Source organism: Mirounga angustirostris, unplaced genomic scaffold (assembly GCF_029215605.1).
Source record: "Mirounga angustirostris isolate CCGP_5_RB_7025 unplaced genomic scaffold, mMirAng1.0.hap1 SCAF_9, whole genome shotgun sequence".
Classification (NCBI taxonomy): Eukaryota; Metazoa; Chordata; class Mammalia; order Carnivora; family Phocidae; genus Mirounga; species Mirounga angustirostris.
In genome coordinates this window covers 3,715,791-3,738,920 of record NW_026991717.1, presented here as the reverse complement: position 1 = coordinate 3,738,920, position 23,130 = coordinate 3,715,791, and the positions used below count along the sequence as shown (strand labels likewise).

The window sequence follows — 23,130 nt, the reverse complement described above, 5'->3', positions numbered from 1 at the left end:
TCTTAAACAGGCTCAACACCCAGCCCAACGTGGGACTTGATCTCACAACCCTGAGATCATGACCTGAGCTGAAATCAAGAGTCAGACGCTTAACCCACTAAGCCACCCAGGCACCCCCTTAATTCTTTATTTTTTTTTTTTTACTGTAATAAAGTTGTCAACACTGTATTATCTATTATTATGTAACAAAGTATCACAAAGCTGGTGGCTAAAACAATACACGTATCTTGCAGCTTCTGTATTTCAGAAATCTAGGCAGGGCTTACCTGGATCCCCTGTTTCAGGGTCTTTCACGAGACTGCAGTTAAAGTGTCGGCCAGGGCTGAGGTCTCATCTGAGGCTTGACTGAGGAAGGATGCACTGCCAAGTTCATGTGGTTGATGGTAGAATTCAGTTTTTTTGATGGTTTTCTGCTGGAGGTCCTTAGCGCCTTGCCACATGGGTCTCTCTATTATTGGCTCCCTTGATCATATCAAACAAGGGAGTCTCCTGGCAGGAGGGAAGTTACAATGTTATATAACATAATAAAAAAGTGCTGTCCCATTGCCTTTGTCAGGTCCTTTGTGTGTGTGTGTAGTTTCATGGTTTTATCAACACAAATATGATGGGCACACAAGTTGTCTATTCATTTTTTTTGCTGCACAGCCTGGCACTGGGCTTGCTGACTCTGATGGCCAGCTGGGCTGCTCTTTCCACAGTGGTTCTGTGGTTCTTGGGGGAGACATTGTGAGCAAACTCTGCACAGTAAGATTTGTTGCACACCAGCAGCACTTCAAGCTCCTTGATGCTGTGGATTAGGAACTTCTGAAAGCCACTGGGAGGCATGTGCTCTGTTTCCTTGTTGCTCCTGTAACCAGTGTTGGGCATCAAGATCTGGCCCTTGAATCTTCTATGTACCCTATTGTCAGTGCCTTTGGGTTTCTGCCAGTTGTGCTTAATTTTGACATATGGATCTGACTGGTGCTGGATGAACTTCTTGGTCCTCTTTTTAATGATCTTGGGCTTCGTCAGAGGACTGAGGTGGCCATGATGCCCAGCAGGAGATGGCTGCCACCTCTGTATGGAGCACCGAGGAAGAGAGACCTTGTCATATTTTATTGCTAGAAGTAAGTCACAGGTCCTGTCCACACTCAAGGGGAGGGGATTACACAGTGGTGTGAATACCAGGAGACAGAATCACTGGGGGGGCCCGTTAGGATATGTCTACTGCAGATACTCTACAATGTTCCCTCAATTCCTTATTAGTCTTAAGATGCACACATAACTCACATGTGTGTTATATGGTCAGATAGGATTTGTTCTAGAGCAAAAAAAAAAAAAGTGATGAATTTACTTATTCTTTCCTAGATCTGACCCCCACCCCAGGCATTTTTATTATTCCAAAATGCCTATTTGGGATAGTAGATTGGTTTTCATTGGAGAAAAGTAGAGAAAGAGAGTAGATTTCCGATTTTATTTTAAACAAGAAGATCCTGTGCCTGTATGTAAACATTAGCTATCAACTGAAACATCACTTCTCCTAAGAATCTCTAACACCCCCATTACTGAATTAATTGCCATCCTACCCAGTTCTTTTATAGCTCCCTGGTCTGACACCTCTGGGAACATTTCTCATACCCTATCTCATTTGCTCCTTCAGGGATGGAGTAATATCTTATCATGCCATTGGGTTCCCAGGACCTAGCCCATGCCTGGCACAAAGCAGACTGGCAGTTAATATATATGGCATTTCACTGCATTGAAATGAAGTTTTCTTTGGATCTGAAGCTGACCAGTTGTGGATGGTGGGATCTGAAGGAAATTGGTTCTTCACACTCATTCTAGAACATTTTTGCCTGCGTCTTGGTAAAGAAGGAATAAAAATGCCTAATGAGGGGCACCTGGGTGGCTCAGTTGGCTAAACGTCTGCCTTTGGCTCAGGTCATGATCTCAGGGTCCTGGGATCGAGGCTCGAGTAGAGCTCTCTGCTCAGCAGGGAGTTTGCTTCTCCCTCTCCCTCTGCCCCTGCTTATGTTCCCTCTCTCACTGTCTCTCTCTCTGTCAAATAAATAAATAAAACCTTTAAAAAAATGCCTAATGGGCTATCAAAACCATCCCAAAGTAAGTGTGTTTTGCAAACCTAATACGTAGAAATGTTTTTTGTTGAACTTAACATATGAAAAAAGACTTTTCAAGTATTCCTTAGAGGTGTTTCCAACCCAAATATTGCCAAGCTGGCAGAGTAAGGAACATGTGGGGAAGCTGACTGAACAGGCGGGTCTCATTTTGTGGGGAAGGTAAGTGACATGCAATATGACATAAGGAATAAGCTCTTCTTGACAACTGGAAGAAAACTGTTATCACAATTTGAAACAATAGTGAGTACAAAAAAAAATAGTGTGTACAGAGTACTTTGCACTCTGTTCTTTTTTGTGCAAATTGATCAATCCCAGAATAAAATCTTGGTCTCCTAAAGTTGTCAGAGGTGATGGTCTAGATGCGATTTTTTTTCAGAAAGCTAAGAGTGAAGAGGTAAAGGAACATATCGTGCTTGGTTTTGTTTTCTTTTTCTTAAGTTTAACCCTTTTGTGAGTGAATGTTTTTCTAAAATGTAGCATGTACTTCGATACATCCATAAGCAGAGTCTGATTAACAAATGCATTCATAAATCATCTGGATTCGTGAACATGAACGTGGACACGAACACAGTACTGTGGCATCACATAGTGATTTTCTCAGGCCTTCTGAGGGGAATAAAACTGTCCCAGACTATGGTGGGTTTTTTTTTTTTCCCACTTCTCTTGTGCCTTTTATTGTTCTTCTATAGTGACTTTATGTTGTTAGTATCCCTTTTCTTAGCAGACTTTCTTTTCCTTTCAAATTTAGAACCTCTAATTTACTCTTGAAAGCCAGATGAACAAACACGTTGGAACTATGTGCAAACAAAAGTTTGAGTGGGACCCAAGTGTTTGCTGAGACGTAATATGCTTAAATCTGATGTCAGGTGAATGCTCAGAGGCCTTTTCTGTTCAGGTTGGGGTTAGAGCCACAGGGATTGCTGTGGTTGAGTCGTAGATTAGGAAGCTGCTGCTATATTATATGAGCAGAGTATAAAAACAATTTTGGACATTACCCTGGAAGGATCTATTGCCCGCAATGTAGCAGGGAAAGCTGATGCCCAGAGAGGTGAAGTGACTTGCCCCAAATCCCCCAATTTGTGGCCAATCCTGGACCTCAGTAGTGGGTTTCCTGATAATAGTTCCAGTGTTCCCCGCTCACCTTGCGCCTCTGAGGGGAAGACAAGGGTTGTCAGGGGCAGAGTGAAATGGTTCAAGGTACTAGCAAATCCATTTGTCCTGGGACATCTGTATTTTGCTCCCGTTCCACAGTAGAGTCTATCTGGACTTGTGTGTGTGTGTGAGTGTGTGTGTGTGTGTGATTATCAGAGCATAAGATCACACAAAACCAAGTCAGGTCAGTACCTTCCTAGTCCTACAGGCCATGTGGGAACCAGCCTTGGTTTGAGTCATGGAAAGTCACCAGATCCCAGCTCTGTTCGTTTCCAACACTTTAGGGGACTCTAGCCCTCCTTATCCCACCCCTAAAGATTTGAAGCTTTCCAGAAAAGTCTGTCCAACCCCACCCTCCCGACAGAGATTCTGATTGGCTCAGAGCTCTGGAGCTGCAGCAATCCTAATGCCTAAGCTCCTGCCTTGAAATCATGCCCCTCCGAGAAGTCACCAATCTGGCACCCTCAGGTGCTCTCTGGGGATCTCAGTGCAGGATGAGAGGAGACACCAAGAATGAGGGTGTGCCAAAGCACGGAGCCCCTCACCAGGTAGAACCACCTCCTGTCACCCCTCCTCCCAAGGGCTTTTTTTTTTTTTTTTTTTTTTTGCGAGGAGGCAGAAGACTTGAACACATTTTATAAAGCAAATTTCTGTTCCAAAGAGGGGCCCCACCCTGGACAGGTGGAAAACTATAACCACTAGCTGAGCATGTTTCTCATATGGGGCTAAGGAGACCTGAAAAATCATGTGCAGTCGATGCTGTCAGTGTGGAAGCTCTGTCCGGATCCCCAATATTGGCAGGTGCACCTGTCCCCCGGCTGAAGAGAGCACGGCTGCCAAGGGCTCACGCCTGAGAGCTTCTCTGGAGCGCTGTCTTTGGTTTATGGGAGCTGCCTGGGAGGTCGCGCCACCACCCAACTCTAGGGGAGGCGAGGACTGACTGGCACGTGGATATCACAACCCAGGCCTGTTGCCTTAAGACTGGGCAAGTCTGTGGTGAAGCTCCCACTCCAGGGACCCTAAGGATCAAGCAAAGGCGAGACTGCACCTGGGCCCCAGGCTTGCTCTGCTCTCCCCCCTTTCCTGTCCTGCTCTCTACTCCCTTTCATTTTTTTCCTGTAAGAGCACGCTCCTGACAACCCCACAGCCCTCAGACACGGTGCTCACCTAGCAGTCCCCGTCTCTTATCTCCTGGTGGCTTTGGCTGACAGCCTATGATTGGTGCCTATTATAGTCAACGGCAACTTCTATAGCATTTGCTCCCAAATACTTTTCTCCAAGCCTCCAATGTCGTCTTCCTGGGTGTGTTTCTCAAACCCATCTCAGAAGTCCTGCAAGCTGAAAGAACAATTCTGTATCAAGAACAAATTCGGCTGATGCCCAGGAGGGATGTCCTCTCTCTCTCTTAGGGTAAAATGCACTTACTCCCACACCAGCATCATTGATAGTAACTTCCCCCGTGCATGCATCTCACACAAATGTTGCATTGTTGTGCTTGTCCGCCTATCTGGCCGGGGTTAGTAGGCTATGCTGGGAGTAGAGGTGGGGATCCCCGAGGATTCCCTTCTTCCAGGGAAGAAGCAGATCCTGTGACTGGTAATGGAAACCGGAACTCAGGAAGATGGATCCTCGGGAGGAAGCGGAATTCGGTTTCTTAGACCACTCAGGATTGATGATGTTGCCCTTGTCCTCAGGCGGTGGGGATTCTCTTGGGGGGGAGATGGATTGGGTGGGCATCTCTGCACCCAGTGGCCCAATCCAACAGACTGGCTTTTGGGGGGTTCATTCTCTTCTCTTCTTCCCACACCCCAATCTTCTCCCATTTCTTTGGCAATGTCTTGTTTAAACATTTTGGCCAGATCTGAGTGGAGGGGGTGCACGGCGGAGGGGAGCGTGGGTGCGTGACTGAGGGAAGGTTTTGGGTCTACACTTGGGCAGAGTGGTGAAGCAGAGTCCTAATGGGGGTAGTTAGGCGGGAATCTGGGGACAGGGCCTGTGAGGTCCCACCAGTCCTCCCTAGGTGGAGTCTGCCCTTCATGGCTCTTTGTCACCCTAACTCACAGTGCTGCAGTCACAAACAGGATGGCTTGATCTGCTGGAGGAACAGGAAGGCGGAACTGCACTCAGGGAGCTGGGAATGTTTGCTCTTCTCTTTTTCACTCCTGACCACTGTTTCTTGAGGGGCAGGCCTGGTCGGAGATGTAGCCTGTGGAAGAGAGAGGTTCAGCCTGGCCTCCACACTTGATGTGGGGCTCTCCCTGGAGGCTGGCTCTGGAATCAAGAGTGCCCAGGGGAAAATGGGGCAGGAAGTCCTGCGGGGGCATTAATACCTGGAGCAGAGCGACTCCAGTGTTCCCAGCATACCTTCTGCTCCGGAGGCCTTCTTGGTGCTTTCCTGAACTGCGGGCGCGGGCAGCTCAGCTCACCCCAGCTGCACGGGGCATAATATCTCTTTGAATTCTCCATTTCATCTTGAATATTCATGTGCTTCTTGCAATAGACTCCATGAAACATCAGGGCTGGTGTTTTAGAATATGAATGACGTGAGAACTGGCACATTCTAGTTGCAAAGAACATGCGATTCAACCTTTCTACATCAGTCTCCTCATTTGTAAAATGGAATAAAAACAATGCCTCCCCCATAGGCTGGTGCGATGACTGAGCTAATTCGTGTGAAGTGCCTGGAACAGTGCCTGGTGCACCATGGATGTTCTGAAATGTTGTTGTTATCCCCCTACTGTTACCCTGATATGAGAAGCACCTACGGTCGGTCCTCATTACTTGCAGCTTCCATGTTTGTGAATTCACCTCCCTGCAAAGATTTATTTGGAATTCGCAAATCAATACTCGCAGTTCATGGTCAGTTGGCAAAGGGGAGGAAATTGTGGATTGCCTGCTCCGCACATTCCCAGCGAAGGTGGAACAGGGAGGCACTCCTCTGCCTTCTGGCGTCAGCTTTCACACTGTAAGCAAGTTGTCCTTTTAGGGTCTATGCAGTACCACTTTCTACCTTTTTGTCTTCTTTGTTGGTGATTTCGCGGTTTAACAGGGCCCCGGAGAACAGTGCTGGAGTGCTTGCAATCATATCCTCGGCCGGATATGGTGCGTTCGGGCAGGAGTTGTACTGCTGGTGGCTGTGGGTGGGTTCAACGTCCATGAAGCGATAATGTATGTTTTAATGAGAAGCACAGATAAAATGAAGTTGTGTCTTGATTGGTTGACGGATGTGACCGGGGGCCGGCAGGGACCTAACTCTGTATTTCAGAGGCTCAGTACTCACAACCTCATTGTTCCCTTGACTTTGTAAGAACGTTAACTACGGAGAACTGTAGGTAGGTGCATTCTTTGTGGTTCTGCCCAGAGCTCCTGACCCTGGACTGAGTAGTCTTCCCCTGCATCCTGCTCTTTGCCTCCTGCACACTGCGTATCCTCTGCTCATTTTTACCATGAGATTCCAGCCATTTCACATGGAGTGGGGAGACAGTCTGGAGATCCTCCTCTTGGCCAGAGGAGTCCCCAGGGCCAGGAAGGTAAGACGAGGGAGGAGGGCGAGCTCCTCTGCTCTACCACCACCTGAATGTACCAACTACAGAACAGGCAGGAGAGCAACCTCGGGGATGAACAGCAGAGGAACTTTAGAGAGAAGAGCAGACGGGCTTCATCCCGGGCTTTGCAACTCACTGTGCGCAAGGTATTTATCCCCTGGGCCTCAGCTTCCTCACTGCGAAATGGGAATAATGATCCTAACCAACGCCATCGGGCGTTGTGAAGATTAGCTGGCACACACCGGCACCCCAGGAAATGATGCCCGTGGTCGTACTTCGGTGGGGGCATAAGGTGGGGGCAGCCTTTCTGAGCAATTCCCTGGCCCCCGCCTTTATACCTCTGAGATGAGGCCCAAGCCAGGGACAAACATCGCGTCTTAATTCTCTTCCCTTCCCGAAGTCCCCAGGAAAGTCGTCCCTGTGCCCGGCCTTGCCACCCCTTCACCCTTCACCCCGGGCCCGGCACGCCATTGTTTGCGCAGCTCAAACAAGCCCAGCTCCCACGGAGGGGCTGCCGGTGCCCGGCCTGGAGGTGCCCCTGCGCTCCACTCGGGTCCGGACGGGCCGGGGCGCCCGGGGCCCCCGCCGCGGGGCCGCTGCGCCGGCCCGGGGGGCGGCGGCTGGAGGCTCGGGGCGGCGGGGGGCGGCGGCAGCCCTCCTCCCGGCTCCGACCGAGGCGGGGCGCCCCGGGCTGGCTCGCGAGGCCGCGGCCGCCGCTCCCCAGCGCGCCTGCCGCCGGTGGCGGCGTCGGCAAGCCCGGCTCTTGGCACCACGCCTGGCGGCCGGCCCAGGGCGAGGAGTGGCTTCCAGGAAGCGGGCGGAGGAGCGTTCCAGCCGCGGCTCGCCGTCGCCGAGGCCCCGCGCCCGGCCCCTCACGCGCCCCCCTCGGGCGCCCGCGCCCCCGGCTCGGGCGCGGGGCGGCCGGGCGCGCCGTGCACTTGCCGGGCGGTGCAGGTGGCGGCGCGCGCCCTCCGCCGCCGGGCCCCCGCCAGCGCTGCGCTCGGCGCCCGGAGGGGGCGGGAGGGGCGGGGCGGCCCGGCTCCCAGCCCCATTTAACTGCTCGGCGGCGGCGGCAGCGACTGCGGCGCCGCGCGCTGGAGGCCGGCGTCGGGGGACGTTCTGGTCCCGGATTCCGCACGAGGCGCTGACGGGGCCGCTCCCGCCCGCCTCGCCGCCGCGCGCGCCGGGCCCGCGCCGCCCGGGCTGCACGGCCCGGAAGCGTCCACGGCGCGAGGTGGGTGTCGGAGCTCCGCGCGGGGGCCCGGGAAGGCTGGACCCGCGGGGGGGGGGGGGGAGGCTCGGGGCATTGGCCGCGGAGCAGGAGGGGGTTACTCCGCCGGTCCCGGGGTCTTCCAGGGCCGGGCGCTCCCCCCGCCGCGGCTCGGAGAGCTCGGGGCCGCACGCCCCGTGGGGTCCTGGAGCGTTCGGGGAGGCCGTGCGGGGCTCTCCGCGGGCGGGGCTCGCTCTCGCTGGGGGGACCCCCGGAGAGTGGGGGCTCTCGGGGCTGGGCTTCCCAGGCGGAAGACGCACCGACAGCCGCCAGGAGCGGTGAGCGTCGGGAGGTGCCGCCGCCTGGCCGGAGGGTCTCGAGCGCCCGGAGCGCCCGCCGGGGGCCGCGGCCACGCGCCCGCGGGCAGAGCGAGCCTACGGCGCCGGGGACGCGCGGGCGCAGGAGGAGCCACCGCCGGGCGGCGGGGCGGCCGGGGCGAGCCGGCGAGGGGGACGCGCGGGCCCGGGGCCCGGCACCGGCCGCCTCCCTTCGGCCCGGAGTCGCCGCCTCAGGTCGGCAACAGCAGCGCATTTGCGGATCGCATTAGGCCAGGCCCTTAATGCTTTCTCCAGATGGAGAGAAGCCACCGACCCGCCCCCGGACACCGGCTCCGCCAAGGCGCCCGCGAGGCGAAGCGAGAGGCGAGTGTGACTTCGGCTTTTCCAGGCGCGACTCCTACTGATTTCCCTGTAAACTGTCAGGAGAACTCGGCAGAAACCCCCCGCGGCCCTGCGGGGCGCAGGGGGGCCTCTAGTGGTTCGCCCTCACCTAATTTGGGAGGTTGTGTTGGGCGGGCGCTGAGGCTGTGCCCTCTGAACCTCCCCAGACTCAGCTCTCAGACCCCTCTGGCTGCAGGTCTGGGGTTCGGACAGCACGCGGTGTCATCTGCTGGGGAAAGCCTTGAACTATCCGAAGACGTGCGTTCCAGTCCCAGAGCAGTCACCATCTTGCTGTGTGACCTTAGGCAGGTCCCTTCCCCTCTCTGGGCTGGCTTGGTTGGTCTTAGATTCATTTTTGCCTGAAGTCGAAGAAGCTGGCAGGTGCCCTAATCCTTGGCTCCAGGCTGGCTTCCTGAGTCAGATGCCAGTAGCCACACCCTGCGGCTGACACATGAGCTGGAAAGTGGCTGGTGCAGAGATGTCTCAGCTTCTGAAGGGCTGGAGGTGTGGGTTGCACATGGGAGGCAGGTCCAGCTGCCTTCCTGACCTTGATGTGGACCCATCTGTACCCTGTAGTAGGTAGCCACATCCTGTAGTGGGTAGCCCCATCCTGGACCTACACAAGCCTTTTCAAGGCATTGTGGGAGGCTCAGGATCCCTCCCTCTGATCGGTCCCTTAAGTCATGGGTACTGGTACTGGTGGCAGAGCTGGTTGGAAACCAACTTTTTCTTCTTTTGTAGGCTCAAGAGAGATCCCCAGGAGGCTGGACCCCATGGCTTCCTGGCAGAGCTCCTGGTGGCTGCTGATATGGATGGTCTTCACGCACTCTGCCCTCCTGCAGGTAATATGGAGGAGAAGAAGAATGGCAGGCATCCCTCCGCTTGCTTAGGAGCATTACTGTAGATCACCTAAGATGTGGTGTGATTTGTGTTAATCCTATACCAAAGAGAATCTGATTTTCTCTCTTACCTCCAGCAAATGGTATTTTTGGTTGCTTTAGCTGTAAGAATGATTCAAGTCCCTTGGACCCTCTCTGAGTCCTGATCAGGGCCTGGATGCCCCTTGGATACCACGTACCAGCAGTGGCTTGGGGATGTGGTGGACCCTGTCTTTTCAGTCTAGAATGGCTGTCTGCATGTGCCCGGGAGAGGTGAGGCTGCTAGAGGCCAGGACACAATGAATGGGGCCGAGCCCAGCTTCTGGCCTTAGCTCAGCCACTAAGTAACTCAGTAGGTATTCTGAGTTTACTTCTGTCAACACATATCACACTGTTTTGCAGTCCTTTCTTTAGACTGCTGTCTTTCCCACTAGCCTGGGTGGAGGGCAGCTCATCTCTTGCGTCCTCATTTGCCGATAGGGCAGATTGAAATAAAGGAGTGAAGATAGTATTGCCCTAGAGACACAATAGGGAGTGGTGGAGACAGCGGCAAAGTGGATGGCACGTGCTGGATGTGGTTAGAGCAGCCTCCACTCTCCTCCAGCTGGTCATTGCCAAGTGGGAACCCAAGCCCCGGATTGCCGTATCTTCTCATTTCTCAAGATAGCTGGACCATCCAGATTTCCTATGAAACCTCCCGGCTTTGAAAGCCCTGAAAGCCAGACAAAGGTGCTTGCAGCCTGGATTTAGCCAAGCAGTTTGTAGCCCTCGGTCGGTCTCAAGGGGCGGAGCACATCTTAGTGTCGTGTCCTCAGGGCTGCTGCTAGCCCAGGACAACCCCTTGTGGGATTAGAACAAGGCAACTCCTCTCTTCAGACATAATTTCTTGGGCATATGGGCTAGAAGGGCTTTACTGTCTGTTCAATGAGGATGCACACTTGAATAAAGACCCACACCTTGGGATCGATTAACCAGGTTGCCTCTCAGTTCACTTTCTTGGACACAGTGTTTCTTTTTTTTTTTTTTTTTAAAGATTTTATTTATTTATTTGAGAGAGAGAGAGAGCACATGAGAGGGGGGGAGGGTCAGAGGGAGAAGCAGACTCCCCGCCGAGCAGGGAGCCCGATGCGGGACTCGACCCAGGGACTCCAGGATCATGACCTGAGCCGAAGGCAGTCGCCTAACCAACTGAGCCACTCAGGCGCCCTTGGACACAGTGTTTCTGAGCCTCTTCCGACTCCAATGCCCCATGATTTCGGTGGCTCATGAAAACTGGTTGTCGAGGTACAGTTTCTCCCCCATCATCCCATTTCATTGACACTGCTCCATAAGCACATTCTAAAAGAAGCCTTTTGTTAAGTATTTTCAGGGTGATTTTAGGGTTTCTCTAGTCAGTGAGGTGCAGTGTGGTGGCAGGTGGTGGAGACTTGCTTTTCTGCCCCATTAGCAGATCTGAGCCAAGCTTTATTCCTGGTCAACGGGGGCTGAGGTTTCAAGGCACCGCGTTTCATTTTGTCTTCTTGCACCCTATAAAATTTAAATGTGCTTTGAGGCTGTCTGTTGACCTTTGGCCAAGGGCAGAGTTTGCCCAGCTTGAATCACTCAGGGACCTCTTTTGGATTTTTCCGTATCTGTGTGCCTCTGGCAGCGTTTTATCCCTGTATGGGGCAGTGTGTGCAGGAGATCGTAAAAGGAGGGTTCAGACCACACCATCATCCACATTGCCCACTGCTCGAATCCCAGCGCCCCTGCTTCCTGACCTGTCGCACTGACTCGTCTGCGTCGGTTTCGGCATGTGTAGAGAGGGGGAGCTACCTCATAGAATTGTTTGGAGGAGTTCATCCCCTGCAAGTGGAAGAAAGGAGCAGACAAAACAGTGTCTGCACATAGGGCATGTGCGATGGGCTTGAGCTCTCCGCCGCCGTCGCTGCCTTTATCGTGGTTTAAAACTGGAGCCGTGGGCGCCTGGGTGGCTCAGTTGGTTAAGCGACTGCCTTCGGCTCAGGTCATGATCCTGGAGTCCCGGGATCGAGTCCCGCATCGGGCTCCCTGCTCGGCAGGTAGCCTGCTTCTACCTCTGACCCTCCCCCCTCTCATGTGCTCTCTCTCTCTCATTCTCTCTGTCTCAAAAAAAAAAAAAAAAAAAAAAAAAAAAAAATCTTTAAAACTGGAGCCGTGCCAGTTTCGTTGTACCGTAGGGGGCGCTCGGGAGGCATCAGCTGGACAGAGACGGTGCTGTAACAGCTTGGAGCGGGGTGCGGCCCCATCTTCTCAGGGGAGTTCCCGCGGGTGAGCGGCACTGGCCAGGGCAGGCTCCCCATGGGTCGTGGGAGAATGTTCTAGTGAAGGGTCAGTCAGTCCTGAGACCCTGCTCATGGGTTGGACACGTGGTTGTCTGCCTAGGGTCAGCCTGGGTTTGTGACTTTGGCGTTTGGAGGCCTTCGGATGTTCCCCAGTATCTCCCCTTGCCTTGTACGTGCTGCCACTGGGTGGCTGGTAGAGAATTAACAGACACGAGGCTGAGCCACAGGGAGCGGGGCTGTGCCCACTCATTTAATAAAAGCTAGATCTCCTTTAATACATCAGCAGACAACTTAACCTCTTACACTCACTGACCACAAGTAACTGTGATGGATTGCAGAACAAAGCACGAGGCCGGCAGCCTTGTGTTTTTCTAGCTTGTTCTTGAGCGTTTCTGGAGGAGCTTGCTGTTTCCCTCACCCTTCCCGTGTCATGGGCCCTGGAAGCTTCCAGTGGCTCCAGATCCTCTCCTTGGGGGCCCTGGTCTTCCCCGAGAAGGCAGCTGCCTTCCTTAGCGAAATCTTGGGCGGATCCACTTTCATTTTTTCATTTTAAAAAAAGCCCAATCCGGTTTAAAATTTTGATTCCCCACTTTGATTTATTCACTTATTTTTAATTATGTTCATTTAGCCACTGTATAGTCCATCATTATTAGTTTTTGGTGTAGTGCTCAGGGATTCATCAGTTGCATGTAACACCCAGTGCTCATCACAGCACGTGCCCTCCTCAGGGCCCATCACCCTGTTGCCCCTTCCCCTCTGAAACCCTCAGATTGTTTCCCGGGGTCCAGAGTCTCTCATGGTTGGTCTTCCTCTCTGATTTCTCCCCCTTCGGACTTCCCTCCATCCCCCTGTGGTCCTCCGTGCTCTTGCTTATGTCCCACTTTGATTTAAATCTCCCCTCCCTCCCTTCTTTTTTTTTTTTTTTTTTAAAGATTTTATTTATTTATTTGAGAGAGAGAGAATGAGAGACAGAGAGCATGAGAGGGAAGAGGGTCAGAGGGAGAAGCAGACCCCCTGCTGAGCAGGGAGCCCGATGTGGGACTTGATCCCGGGACTCCAGGATCATGACCTGAGCCGAAGGCAGTTGCCCAACCAACTGAGCCTTCCAGGCGCCCAATCTCCCCTCCCTTCTGTGTCGTGTAGGGCTGACCCGGGGCTCCGGGTATGTGAAACGGGGTTGTGCTGGGGTCTCTTCTCTTCCCACCTCAACCAGCGGTGAGGACTGGCTCTGGGACACTTCTTCCTTTTAGTTATTCCGGGTCCAGCCCTCCTGCCATTGGAAATAGCGGAGGGAACGGGGACAAGAGCAAAGAGCTTCCTGCTTAACTGGATGCCTCTCTCTGGCAGATGCCACTGTGCGTCCGGCTCTCGCGGACTCTCGTGCCCTCGGGTGGCATGTGCGGCCTCCTCAGAGGGCTCTGCGGGACCTCCCTTTGCTGGAGCAGGGGGTGCGGCCCTGCCTGCCCGTCGCTGCTGGGCTCTTCTTGCCCAGCACGCAGCTCTGTGGGCTGGGGTACCAGCAGTGGCTTAAACCCCGATCCATAGCATCACCTACAGACTTGCCACATCGTGTGTGGCGCGGCCGAAACGAAGGTAGCGTCGTGTGTCAACCACACTTCAGTTAAAGACGCCCCAGCTCCCTTGGGCGTTGTCCACCCGATCGGTAGGAAATGCACGCATCCTCGCTGTGCAAATGGTGGAGGTCCTGTCTCGGGCTGCCAGGCCCCTTCAGTTCCCCACAACCTGCTCTGAGGCGGGTGTCTGCCTGATGTTGGTCACTCTCTTTAGAATGTGGGGTGCTTGGCGCCCCTCCGACACCACTTTGGCCAATGTCGTGGCCCTGGGAAAGGTCCCACTGGCAAAGGGCCCGTTGAGTATCGTGAGACATGCCAGCTCTAGGCTTAGGGCCAGGGCGGGTGTTGCTGGGAGTTGTGGCCTCAGTGATTCGATTTCAGTGGTTGTGCTCGGAAGTATTAAGGGTTGCTGTTTCAGGTGGTTCTTGGTGGTTCTGGTCTCAGGGGTTCCCTCTGGCATTGTTTTTGGTCTTGGTGTAATTTCTGGTCTTTAGCCATCTTTCTGGGGTTCTCAGTTCTGGAATCGGGAGGGGTTCCGGTCTTGGTGATCCTGGATATTTGGGTGGCTCGGGTCTCGACGACAGTTTTGTCTGGGTGGTTGTCGTCTTGGCAGAGGTGCCGGTTAGAGAGCCATCGACACTTGTAGTCCCTCTTCACAGAGTGAGTTCTGCCACACTGGTGGGGCCTGGTACAGCGCTTCTCATCTCCTTACTCTCCTGTGAATGATCCCCCATCTTCAGAACTCCCCAGCCAAGCTCTGTGGCCCTGTTCCTGCTGGTCCCCCATCTAGACAAGAGGTTTCAGAGAATGACAGTGAATTGATTGACCTCCTTGCCATAGCTTGACCTTCTGTGTCTAGCAGCACTGACCGCTAGCGGGTAAATTATGCACATAAACACTTCAATTGTAGAAAAATAGAAGATCTGGATTAATTGAAGGAAAAACAAAATGAAAAATTGACCTTGCTACTCCCACCCAGGTAATAACTATTAGTGTTTTCATGTGTAATCTTCCAGACTTGTTCTATGGATAAATATGATATAAATACATGTGTTATGTTTTGATAAATGGGATCATGCTAAAGATACTGCTATGCATCGTTTTCAGTCAGTATATCGTGAATATCTTTACATGTCAGTATATATATTACAAGTGAAATGGCTATGTTCACTGTTCTTATGGATATCCCATGATACCATAATTTGTTGAACCACATTATTTCTTCATTTGACGTTTGGGTTGTTTCTAGGATGGTTCGTTCACTGGTGTTTGCCATCTGCCACCTGTAATGAACATCTTATGCTCACATCTTTGTTACTTATTTGAATATTCCTTAAAATAATTCTGTGCTTTGCTACACATTTGATATACCCTTGTGGGCCTTTTTCTCCTTGTCCAGTTTTATTCTGGGTAGAGTTCTTCCAGCACTCTCGGTTTTATGTCTTAGAGGTACTCCCTGAGTAACCTCACCCTCCACAGTGATTTTGGATGCAGATTCCACACTGTGCGGGACACTCATAAAGGAGCCTGAGTGGGAAGACCTCAGCTTGTCCTGGAGGCAGGTCCACCTTATTACCAAGTTGCCCCTGAGGCCTGTAACTGCAGGATGGAGTCACTGGGTAGATCCCATGAAAATCCAGTGGAAGAATGAAGGGGAGCCCTGTCCTTGTTTGTCATAGGTGACCCCTGACTCCTTTCTCTTTCCGACCCTCTGACCTTCCCATCTCTGGCTTTTTAAAAAAGCTGCTCAGTTGCAGAGTTCTGCACTTGGCCTCTTCTTCCTCGCTTCCCACGCTCTCTCCAGGCACCTCCCGTCACTCCTCTGGTTTTCTTTCCAGAGGCTCCTGCCTGGGATTTATCGCCAGGAGGACCCAGCTCTCATAGTGATCCAGGCTTTGAAATGTTCTCTTCCAAGAAGGTTCTACATATGCTGAAAAGATAAAAAGATATCTTCTATTTTACTTTAACTTCTAAATGTAAACATTGGAAATAAAACACAATTTTGATAAGTCTGTTTTGGTTTTTCTTTCTTTTTTTTGAAACTCAAAAACCTCTCCAAATGGAAGAGGCCCAGTATCTCTGATAGGCTTCTGTCGGCCTCTTCCAAGAGCTGCACATCAGCATATCCAGGAGCTACTAGCCAGCTCCTCTAGGCTATTCCCAGACACAATGCTTCCTAAACAGAAGTCCTCATCCCCCCTGCCCCCAACTCCATCTCAATGCTTAGATCCTCCATCACCTGGTCATTTGAGCCAGAATCCTGGGCTCCCTCTAGCTGCATTCTTCTTTGTTGCTCTGTCCTGTACCCATTCTGTCCCTAACTTGTATCCGTTCCATCTTAGAATTGGTTTCTTAAATCTGTGTCCGCCCCTCTGCTTCCATGGATACCATATGTTTGAAGAGTAGGGCCCATGGCGGCACGCGGTACGAAATCAGGATGAACAAAGGCGGTTTGTGGTTCTACTGGAAAGGACCTCAACGAGCATGCTATGTAAGTCAGTAATACAGAGAACTTTATTCAGGGGGCAGCATGGAGTCCTGTGGGTGTTCAGGAGGCGATGGGCGGCACCATGGAGTCATCTCCACTGGACCACTGGTGATGCACCTGAGCAGAGGATACTTGGAAGGCAGCTAGCACTGGTCCAGCTGGTAATAATGAGACCTTCAACCCAGTTCACAAGAGCGCATGGGTGGGGGTTAGCCGTAGGCAAGAGGGTGGGTAGGGAAACCATTTTAGAACCTGAGGAGATAGATCCTGACAAGTGATTACCGTGGGGTTGAGAGTGAGAGAAAGGGAAGAAATGAAGATTCCTTCAGGTTTTGAACAAGTTTTAGGGACGTGTGAGTGTGAAAGTTGACCCTGATCTTCTGAAATGGTGATGTTTGAAGGAGTAGCTTCAGGGTAAGATGTGGGTTACAGAAGATGAGGCACCGAGAAAGGAAATGTGTGATGCTTTTTGAGAAGGAAACAGGGTCATTAGCACGGTTGTTCTGGGCAAGGTGAACATTTCAGTATATATGTACTCCACAGGGAAGCATCCAGGAGAAAAGAAAGGATTTAAGATACAAGAGGAAAATACCAATTATATGTAATTGCTTTGTAACAGAAAAGTGGGCCGTGTTCTCCCACTGCCTTGCTAATGGATCTTAAAGCACCAGAGCTAACATGTTATGGAAACCACGTTTCAAGGTTTATGATTGTGATTGCTTGCAGTTTATTTTTACAAAGATGCTAATTTCCATAAATAGCATGGAAGCATAAAGCAATTTCCTCTCCAAGTATTTTATGCAATTACTTTCTGGAATTTGTCAGCACCGAACAGCTCCAGCCAATGTATGTTATAAATTATTGTGGTCAAATACTCAGAAATGAATTTGTCCTCCAAATCTTCATTTATAAATATAGTAACCTTTTATTTTGAAAATAATTTAGAAAAAGGAAGAATACCTATTTTATTAATAAAAACTCATTTATAGTATTAAAGGACTCTTCAAATTCTCTTTACTCTCTCTTTTCAAATTTCCATTGTGTATTTTTCCTGCTTTAAAAACATAAAATATATTTATTAAAAAATGTGGAAAACACGGAAAGATAAAGATGCAAAAATAATCAATTCTACCAATTGTTAGGATTTTCTTGTATATATGTATTCCTAATATTCTTCTTAGAATATTAACATATGCGTCTTTAAAAGTCATTATACTGTATTTTGATTATAATTTTTTAAAGATTTAACAATGTGAGGAATATTTCCATATGTTCTTAAATATTTTTCCTCTAATAATATTTAATGTCTTCATAGTACTGCATCCTTTTTATTAAGTAATTCTTTACTGCTGAAACTTCAGATTGATCAGTTTTTTGCTGTTACAAATAATGCTGCTACAAAAATGCATGCAGATCCGTCCTTGCTCACATTTGTGATCATTTTCTTTGAAAACAGTTCTAGAAAATGTATTCGTTGAGACATAATTTCGGGGGGTGGTCAAAAGCTGTGTGCAGTTTTAAGACCTTAAATTTATATTATCAGGTTCTCTTTCAGAAAGCTTCTCTCAATGTGTACTCTTACTTTGCAGGAGTTGGCAATATAAGGTTTAAGGAAATCTTAGTAGTGAGAGAATCTTAAAAATACTTTCGGGCCATTTCTATTACTGGTTTTGTGTAAGGTTTCCTTAAGACATTAGAAATAGTATAACAGATTTTATCTTCCTATTTTTGCCACTTTTTTCTGTTGAGAACTTTTTATTAATTTGTAAATGTTCTGTTCTTTATATATAAAGAATATTAACCTTTTGTCTTTCATATGTTGCAAATAATTTTCCCATTTTGTCACGAATATTTTATTTTTATTTATGTTTTGGATACACTGACATTTACAATTACAATTTACAATTTACAAGCCATCTACTCTAGGAGTCTCTTAATTTAAGAGCTCTTTGCCTCTGCACCATGCTTAGAAATAACATCATACCAAGAGAAAATATATGCTTATATGTGTCTTCTTCTAGTCTTTTTTAAAGATCGTTAACATTTTAGTTTTAGAATATATTTATTTAATTAATCTGCTGGTCTCTTCCTGTGCTAATACCATATTTTTAAACAAGCTACTTTACTGTAGCTCTGTAGTGTGTTCAGTAACTATTAAGGCAAGACCTCTCTTCATTATTATAGTTTTGACTAATCCAGAAGGTCTTTCAAATGATTTGGTCAAGTTCCAAGAACAAAAATCCTGTTTTTTAAAAAGGGATTTGGCATAATGGGGAAGTTACTAGAGTTCTTTCGCTCAAAACCACACAAGACAAACAACAAAAAGAACAAGTTTATCTTCAGTGAAATAAAGAAATGGTACTAGCCCCCCAACACAAACTATGAAGTATTTTCTTGAGTACTGTCGAAACTAGATGTGAGAGAGAGGATCCTGAAGGTGGATATGTGTCTCCTTGGATTGTGAGCGGGACAGAGATTTCCCTAAGGGTGACTGTCACAAATTGTGCCTGTCTAATAAACTTTTGGTAAGAACAGTGAAATTGGGGGCCATGATGGGACTCGAAAGAAGTGGGTATTGTCCCCAAAGAGGTCTTACTTGACACCAAAAAATGGTAAGCAACCCATAGTTGAAGGGGAAAATTGTTGACACAGTTTTTTTGGTCTAGGTGCTCAAGGTGACCTTCTACAGAGAGAGGCTGCTGAAGGTGAAGGGGAGAAGGAGCAGTACCTTCCAGAATGAAGAGCTGTGGGTTAAGGGGCTTCCTGTGGACCTCATTGACTTTCCAGTGTTGACAATAAAAGAAAGATGTTGCTCTAGAGACAAGGAAAGAGCTTAGTTATTAAGGGGATGAGCCAGACGCCAAAGGAGAATTAGAGCGCTGGATTGCTCTAGTTCATTCTGTCTTGTACCTCACATCCTTCCTCTCCTGTTCTTCAGCAGCAGCTGACCCCATGAGGAATGACGCAGACACAATGTCTAAGGAACTGGGAATGTGCCAGACAGAATGGGTATTCTACAAGATGAAATATAAACAAACAAATAAATGATAATAGAAAAATGATGAGGGGACCCAACATATGTATAGTTAATATCTCTTAAAAAGAACAAAACACAAAAAATTCAATAATACAATTAAAGAAAACTTTTCTCACCTTTTTCCTGAGGTCTTTGTAAATATTGATTCTGGACCTTTCGGCATTGAGTATTACTGAAGAGAACTCTGTGGCCAATCTGATTTTTTCCCCTTGTACGTGCCTCACTTTGTCTGCCATGATATCTAACATGATTTCTTCTTTATTCTGTCTTATATTTTCATCTGGACGTGATGTAAATGATTTTTATGTAAATAGTGTGTGTTGTGTGTTCAGAAAAGGTTTTTTAGTGTGGTCTTCAAATTTGTAATGTTTTTATTTTTTAATTTTTGCCATTCTTTTTCTAAGCTCACTTTTCTGTAGTCAAGTGTTTTCTTTGTACTTTTATATTTCTACCTGAGCTTTTTGAAAGAGAGATCAGGTTGTCTATAATTTATCTGTGACTGTTGTTTTGAGAATTTATCTAGTGATACATGTTCATTGACTACATTTTGCTTATGTTTCTATTTTTATTTTATTTTTTGCTTTTGTTTCTATTTTTAAAAATTGTATTCATTGATCTTGTGAGGGTTCTGTTCTGATAAGGATTTTTTTTTTTTTTTTTTTGGTAATGGGGCTCTGCTCCATATGTCTCTCATCCTCCTTGGTTAGGCTAGCAGACTAGCCAGGGTATGTTCTTCTCTTGATGATAACAGACACACATGAGAATAGGTCCAAATGCACAAGGGTCTTCCTTGTGCCTTCTGCTTGAGTCATTTTTGCTAACATCCCATTGGCCAAAGCAACTCACATAGCTGAAGCCACGGTCAGGGGGTAGGGAAGTACCTTTTCCTACTGTGAAGCCAGGGCAAAGTTATAAGGCCAAGCCCCAAATCACTGGAGTGGGCAAGTGTGCTCTTTCCATAGAGATTATGTGGGTATGTGTGTGTGTGTGGGGGGGAGGGGTAGGAGTGAATATTTTCAAATACTCTAATTTGATCTGGCAAACCCAGGCTTTTCTTTTTTTATAAGTTTTTATTTTAACTCCAGTTAACATACAGTGTGATATTAGTTTCACGTGTACAATATAGTGATTCAACACTTCCATTCATCACCCAGTGCTCATCACAACAGGTGCCCTCCGTAATCCCCATCCCCTATTTTCTCCATCCCCCCCACCCCCCTCCCACTGGTAACCATCAGTTTGTTCTCTATACTTAAGAGTCTGTTTCTTGGTTCATCTCTCTCTCTCTTTTTCCTCCTTTGTTCGTTTTTTTGTTTCTTAAATTCCACATATGAGTGAAATCATGATATTTGTCTTTTTCTGAATGACCTATTTTGCTTAGCATTATACTCACTAGCTCCGTCCATGTCACTGCAAATGGAAAGGTTTCATTCTTTTTTATGGCTGAGTAATATTCCAGGGAGTGTGTGTGTGTGTGTGTTTGTGTGTGTCTGTGTGTGTGACATCTTTATCCATTCATCAATCAATGGACACAAAGCCAAGCTTTTCAGTGACGGCAGTATAGCTCTGGAGAGCATACTTTAATCATTACACTTACACCTTCATCGGAAGCAAATATTACTGAATTGGGAAATTGTAGCAAAGTCTCACTTCAACGATGTAAAGCCCGCCAGGAAGAAGGACATTTTACAATATGTGTAAATGTATTCATGTTACTGGAACAAAAGTTTCAAGAAACAGTGATTATCATTTCTATGAAGGATTCACTGCGATAATTGCTTTTTTATCCATTCCATTCCAATTGATCCCATGAAAAAATGGCTGGTTAAAACCCAATAGATTAATTTCATTACCCACTAATGGGCTATATTTACAGTTTGAGAAGACACTGCCCTGGTTAATAGACCCCCATATTCTGTCTTCTTCTGTGTGTATTGATTGTCCTTCTCTGATACTTGGCTGGAGGGAGAGGGTTGATAAATGAGACAGACTGCCAGCACAACTCCCAGATTCTGGCTGGCCATCACCTAGTGTAGCTCTGATCTCCTGGGGCGGTATGTTCCCCTGCTGAACTGACTGTTGCCAGTGGTATACACATAAAGCTGTAATTGCCCCCATGCTCGGTCATCAGGGCTCTTCAGAGAGATCTAGATGATCATATTCTTTGACTCCCCTGACCTACTAACGCAATGAATCATTATTAATGGGATCCCTAATACTGAATTATCCTTGTGTTCCTAGCATTAACTGTACTTGGCCATGATATATTGTCTTTTTAATATTCAACTGGATTTGGTTTCCAAATAGTTTGTTGAAAAGTACTACATCTGTATTCACAGGTAATGTTGGTGAGTACTATATTTTTCAGGTTTTTATATCAGGATTTTTGTTAACTTCACAAAAATGGATTGGATCATTTTCCATCATTTTCTTTTCTTTTCTGGATCAGCTTAATTAGCACAGGAATAACCTGTTCCTTGAAGATGTGAAAGAGCTTGATAGTAAATGGGGCACAGAACCTCTTTTGGGAGACTATTCTCTGACAGCTTTTTTTACTTTCTATATGATTATTGGATTATTCAGGTTTTCTCCTATGTCTTTCATCAATTTTGGTGATGCACCTTTCCCTAGAAACTTTCTATTTCATCAAAAATGAAAAATTTTATGGGGCAGAGGGAGGTATTTTGTCATTTTTCAAAATTTTTAAAATTTTGCTTTTATCTCTGACTTATTTTTTCTTCACTGAACAGAGTCTTTACTTTTTAAGTTTTGAAATGCTGAATTTTGAAGCGCTCAATTTCACGAATGTGGCAAGGATAGCTGACATTTTGACGTTTTTCTAAATTTCCATGGGTAGTTGACTATAAATTATATTCCCTGGGTTAGGGGATGCTGTTCTATTATCCCGTCTTTCTTCTGATCCTTCTTCTGGAGAAGATCTAACAGTAGATCCTTCTGATCTACTGTTAACTCACTCCCCACACTGAGTCCTATTCAGCTCTGGAGAGGAGCAGTCGACCTATTTTCTTCTTGTCTCCTGCTGATCTTTGTCCTCAGGAGCCCACCTTCCCCCCCCGCCCAAGTGCTTGTCTAGCTATTTTCATAAACAGAGATAGTTCTCTCCTTGAGAGGAACAATGGGTCCAGCTGTTGGGTAAAATTGAATTCTGCTCCCCCATTTGCCGATGATCTTGGCCTCCCAGTTGTTTTTTTAGTTTTTCCAATATTATCCATAATGAAATCTTCAACATTTTGGTACACAAATATTTTAGTTACCCAGTTGTGCCAGTTCACACTCCCATGAGTTTCCTTGGGAGAGTGCCCATCACCATACACTCACTAAAAAATGTTGTCTGTTTCATTTTAAACTTCATCACCCTTAAATCTAGATGGAAGTGACCACTTTGGTTTTCAGAGCCTAGAATTCGGAGGGTTGATGCAGCTCATTTAGTGGTACATGTTAAGATACGTTAGAAAATGGATCAACTAGGAGTTTATAATTTATGAAAAAAAGACCATACTGTTAAAGTCTAAAGATAAGGTACTGGTAAGTTGGGGGTGTGTGTGGATAAAATTACGAGCAAAACTTGCAGTTGCTCAGTGGGATCTGGACTTCTGGGACTCCAGATGAGTCTGGAAAGAAGAAAGCACTGTCAGAATTTTCTGCTGGGGTGAAGGTAGGGCTTGTGAAGACTGCCTTCTGCTTGTTTGGTTCTCTTTGTTGGCTTGGATGATTGCCCATTTGCCGGGACTGAAGATTGAAGAAACTGATGGTAAGAAGCCAGCCCAAGGGTGAGGGGCATAGCTGTCCTTCTGGAGGAAGGTTGCCCATTTGTTGGCAATAACTTTTGGTCATACTAAGCTCGGTTTGGGAGGGGAGAGAGGGGGAAATGTGTGGGATGGCCAGATTGAAGCAGGTCCAATACCCTGTGGCTAGTTAAAGCACATTCCTTTCAAGGCACACTTTACATGTAAAATGTAGAGCTTTCTTTCCATGGGGAACCATGGCCCTTAATACTCCCTCCTCCATGGCCCTCTGATGAAAGAAGACCTTCCCAGACCCTGGTCGAGGTCTCATGCTTTGCCTCACGCTTCAGGATGGGCTCTG

At 48.0% G+C, this 23,130-nt stretch overlaps 2 protein-coding genes across 10 annotated transcripts in view; one reads left to right on the top strand and one right to left on the bottom strand.

Annotated features, from left to right (window-relative positions):
- Positions 1–621: 621 nt before the first annotated feature.
- On the bottom strand, positions 622–6,426 carry LOC123862024 (large ribosomal subunit protein eL32-like). Its single transcript, XM_064569712.1, has 2 exons — positions 6,270–6,426; positions 622–1,100 (listed from the first exon to the last, which is right to left on the bottom strand). Exons 1-2 carry the CDS (start codon positions 6,424–6,426, stop codon positions 622–624), a joined length of 636 nt encoding a protein of 211 aa, XP_064425782.1.
- A 1,368-nt stretch (positions 6,427–7,794) lies between these two features.
- Positions 7,795–23,130, top strand: part of ADAMTSL3 (ADAMTS like 3) — a 372,820-nt gene continuing 357,484 nt past the window's right edge. For 7 of the 9 annotated variants that reach the window (XR_010404803.1, XR_010404802.1, XR_010404804.1 and 4 more), the window contains exons 1-2: positions 7,796–8,048; positions 9,485–9,585. Coding sequence is in view for 6 of the 9 variants with exons in the window: in XM_064569800.1 (XP_064425870.1) it covers positions 9,517–9,585 (69 nt within the window). In the remaining 3 variants the exon portion in view is untranslated. Of the gene's footprint in view, positions 8,049–9,484; positions 9,586–23,130 lie in introns of all 9 variants that reach the window. The other 2 variants (XM_064569802.1, XM_064569803.1) reach the window with 1 other exon arrangement.